We start from the raw sequence: 4,335 nt of genomic DNA, 5'->3' as shown, positions 1-4,335 counted from the left end.
AAACCGTTAGATGTGATCTTTATATTAAAATATACTTGAAGACCAAATTTTATATTTTTCTAAATTTTTTTACTATTTATTAAGCCACTTTGAAAACTGCTGATCCAACGGTGACTTCTTGTTAAGCCACCGTTAGATCAGCAGTTTTCAAAGTGGCTTAATAAATAGTAAAAAAATTCAGAAAAATCTAAAATTTGATGTCCAAGCACATTTAAATATAAAAATCATATCTAACGGTTTGGATCGACTTTTTGGACTTTGAAAATTCGAAAACGACATATATAGTTGCACGGGACCTCAGTAACAATCAATTTGATATTAGCCAACCCCCCTTCTCTCTCTCTCTCTCTCTCACTCTCTGTGTGTATATATATATATATATATATAGAGTAGAACTAGGGTGCTCTTAAGTTCACCAAAGTTTTGGTGAGCTTAACTCTAAAACTTATCAAATCGATTTCAAATGACGAATCCGAACCGTTGAAACCCGCCTACCTTACGTGTGATGCATCTACATGTGAAATTTTTAAATATTCGAATTAATTTAGTATAAAGTCAAGCGGTCAAAATTAGAAGGTTAATAAATTAATTTTAGTGCATTCATTTTTTGAACGTTTTTGACCGCTTGACTTTTTAGTAAATTAATTCGAATGTTTAAAAATTTCACATGTAGATGCATCACACATAAGGTAAGCGGGTTTCAACAGTTCGGATTCGTCATTTGAAATCAATTTGATGAGTTTTAGAGTTAAGCTCACCAAAATTTTGGTGAGCTTAAGAGCACCCTAGTTTTACTCATATATATATATAGCTAGGAGATGGGCTACGGTGAGTTGCGAAGTAAAGCGACTATTTTACTTCACGCTCATATTTTGCGATTTATAAGTTCAAAATGTCGATCCGAACCGTTCATCTTGTTCTCCATATTGAAATGTGCTTGGAGACCAAATTTTACATTTTTTTGAATTTTTTTACTATTTATTAAGCAATTTTGAAAGTCGCTGATCTGATGGTCCAGAAAATTTTACTGTTTTTTTACTATTCACAGCAAAACAGCAATTTTAAAAAATGCAAAATAAATAGTAAAAAAATTCCAAAAAATGTAAAATTTGGTCTCCAAGCACATTTCAATATAGATTAAACATGTAATGATTCGGATCAGTCGTTTGGACTTTCAAAATAAAAATACGGCGTGAAGTAGAAACGCGTTTTACTTCGCAACTCACCGTAGCCCACCTCTATAGCTAGCTAGATTTCTCAGGATGATAATTGCTAGACATGTCAGATTAAGTTTTTTGTGTTTTTTTGAAGGTCAGCTGTGAATTATATACGTACCAATCGACAATTTTAATTAAACAATACAAAAATGAATTAAATTTTACAATATTTAATTATAAAGAAAGATAAACACTCACCCCTCAATGGAAAAATACATGGTCAATAATTAATTAAACCAATATGAATCCCCTTGTTTCAACCTCACAATAATTGAACAATTCATAAACCAACTTCTTGCCTCGGTACAGCTTATAGCTTAATTAAAAGGTTTTCCTAGTGACGTACCATGTGATTGATATAGCATGAGTATTTACTGTTCAATTATTGTGAGGTTACTGTTCCGGCTACCACAAAAAAAAAAAAAAAAAAAAAAAAAAAGGAGAAATATTCATGTATGATATAGCAAGTTTTGTGTGCAGATATAGTAAAACATTCAAGTTTTACTATACAGTTGTTAAGACGTGTTAATTGTGTCTTAATTGAAAGAGAGCTTTTGAAATTTAATATTGTGTTAATTAATATTCAATTATTGTAAACTCACTCTGGGTGTGTGTGCGTGAGTGTGTTACATATCTCATTTATTATATCCTAGCGCAAGTAGAAAACTGAAACAGAGACCAAGCATAATTAACTGTACCCATAGATCTGATCATCATTGTTTAGTCAAAGATACGCTTTAAAGTTGAAGCATTGTTTAATCTAAGCATCTTTCATATACACAAGTGATTTGATCATCATTTACAAATTTATAGCTAGTTTGACCTTTATTCAATTAGTTAGTTTAATTTTGATCGAGTGATCATAAACTATAATATATTGACGCGCAAAAACTGGATCATGCAATGAAATGATAACAAAGTAACCACAAAAGAGCTAATTAATCATTTATTAGACGCTAAAATCTAGAATACATCTTCCACATGCATATAATTAATGCTTGCAAGCGCATCTTATTGAACATATTATATTTGATTAACATTATCCATATACTGATATGGCATACTTGATTAGTTAACAAGCTTGCATTAATTACTAAACCGTAGATGTGAAGTTGAAATTTGAACAAGTAGTCTGAAGACCCCTTAGAGTAGGAATAAACCCTAGAGTTGAATTGGCAACATCAAAGAGCAAGAAGCTATCCTCCATTTGGAAACCTCCGAGCGTAATTGCCGATATCTCGTTCTCACCACCATCGACAAATGCCAAGCATGCAGTGTTAGCCTTTACATCCTTGAGTGAGTTTGCGCCAAATATTGTCCAATTCTTTCCATCATTCAACATAATATCTATAGGTGGTACACCATACCCAACCCTAGTTGATCCTAAATCACGCGTATCAAAGCACAATTCGAATGGTTTCACCGACGGCTTGTGCGGGATCCCGTTAGTGGCAGTCTTGTAAGCCTCAATAAATGGTCTGTAGATACTTGTTCTCATGGTTGTGTAGGGAATCGTTGTGCTTAGCTTGACACCTCCCCGACCGGAAGAATCAAATTGAAGTTCGTAACTGGGAAACGACACTGACATGCCATTAACAGCTAACCCTTTTACATTGAGGTAGTAAGCAACATCGGAATAATTAGGACTCTGAAGCAAACTGGTGTAGATTAGAGAATTGCTAATGTCCGGACGATATGACGGGAGGAAGTAGTAGGGGTTGGCACCGAAAAAAGCCACACCAGGTGCATTTGTAGTACTTGGAAGACACAATGCGAATCGGTTATAAAATGATGGATTCGGGGCAAGGTTTCCCATCCATGCAACGGATACATCCCATGCAAGCCGTGCAGGTAGGGATACAGAGTTTGTACGGCCAAACCCGGCTATACCAACTGCACCGCGTGGGAGTCCATCTAGGGAACTATCCGGCGCACAAATGTTGACATAGTCGGCCAACACCAAGGATGTAGGATTTCTACCATCGGTGGAAGCAATGTAGATACGGATTACTGTTTCATTACCTGAAAAGCAGGCTCCGGTGATAGGGTGTCTCATGGACTTCTCGCATCTGCAAAAACCAGGAGGTCTATAGCCATTTATTATCAGGCAATCACTATAGCGGGCTTCAGTGCAAATCGGGGCGGTGCACTGGACAAGACCGTAGTTTGTGGGGCATGGACCCCAAACGAACCGGCCGGTGAGGTCGATGAGGTACTGTTTGGTAGAGTTGAGAGCAATGGTGTAGAGAGAGGTGCATGAATCCTTTGTGATAGGGGCTACAAGGGCATTGACTACTGGTTGTTGCCCTAGAGTGAGAGGGAGGAGGGATGTCAAGATTGTGATGCTAAAGAGGATTAGAGAGAGAGGAAGAGGATGTGGATGGGTCATCTTTGCTTGTTGCGACTCAGTGAGGGAAGTTATGACTTATGAAGAAGTTCGTAAGGTGGTTGTTTTATATATAGTGCTACAGGCAACGTGGGGTACTTTAATACGGTGCTAGAGTTCTAGATCTTTTGAATCACTTAAAATGAGGTAATTTAAGTTACAAGGGTCATATTCTTTTCTTTCTTTATTTTATTATTATTATTATTTTTTAAATTCAAGTGTAAATTCTGGCCAATGCCCAATGTTGAGTTGATGGTTAAATACCCATGTTATATTGGCCTCTAAAATTAACCACACACTAACTGTTTTAATAATTAAATGTCTTATAGAAGGAAAACAATCCTTTTATATAAATGCCATCATAATTACAAATTTTCTCTAGTGAAATCATTAATAGTGTAGTGGAATGTCTGTGTTATTAATTATATTTTCAGATATATTGCAAATTTCTGAGTAACATATATGGAAATACATCTTTCTTGAGGAATAAACAGGAACTATTATTCAGGTTCCAATCGTTGATATTGGTTGATATTTGCCCATGAAAAGAAATTTCTATTAAAATTCGCGCATAGAAAAATGTGAATAGTTGAAATCGTAATAACTGGTTCCTCTTATTCAAGAATAACATCAGATTTATTTTCAATGTATATACATCTTGTTTCAATGAAAGACCGATGGACATTGTCCGACCGAAACTATTTTTTCAAGTTATATATATATAGAGTCAAA

The 4,335-nt window shown here is 35.3% G+C and overlaps 1 protein-coding gene across 1 annotated transcript; it reads right to left on the bottom strand.

Annotated features, from left to right (window-relative positions):
* Positions 1 to 2,150: 2,150 nt before the first annotated feature.
* LOC144554304 (chitinase CLP-like) lies at positions 2,151 to 3,790 on the bottom strand. The gene has a single exon (XM_078302628.1). The coding sequence runs from the start codon at positions 3,604 to 3,606 to the stop codon at positions 2,311 to 2,313; it is 1,296 nt and encodes a 431-aa protein (XP_078158754.1). The 5' UTR covers positions 3,607 to 3,790; the 3' UTR covers positions 2,151 to 2,310.
* Positions 3,791 to 4,335: the final 545 nt, after the last annotated feature.

This window comes from Carex rostrata, chromosome 5, assembly GCF_964058835.1.
Source record: "Carex rostrata chromosome 5, lpCarRost1.2, whole genome shotgun sequence".
Taxonomy (NCBI): Eukaryota; Viridiplantae; Streptophyta; class Magnoliopsida; order Poales; family Cyperaceae; genus Carex; species Carex rostrata.
Note: the sequence above shows the minus strand (reverse complement) of the source record. Positions and strands in the feature narration are given on the sequence as shown.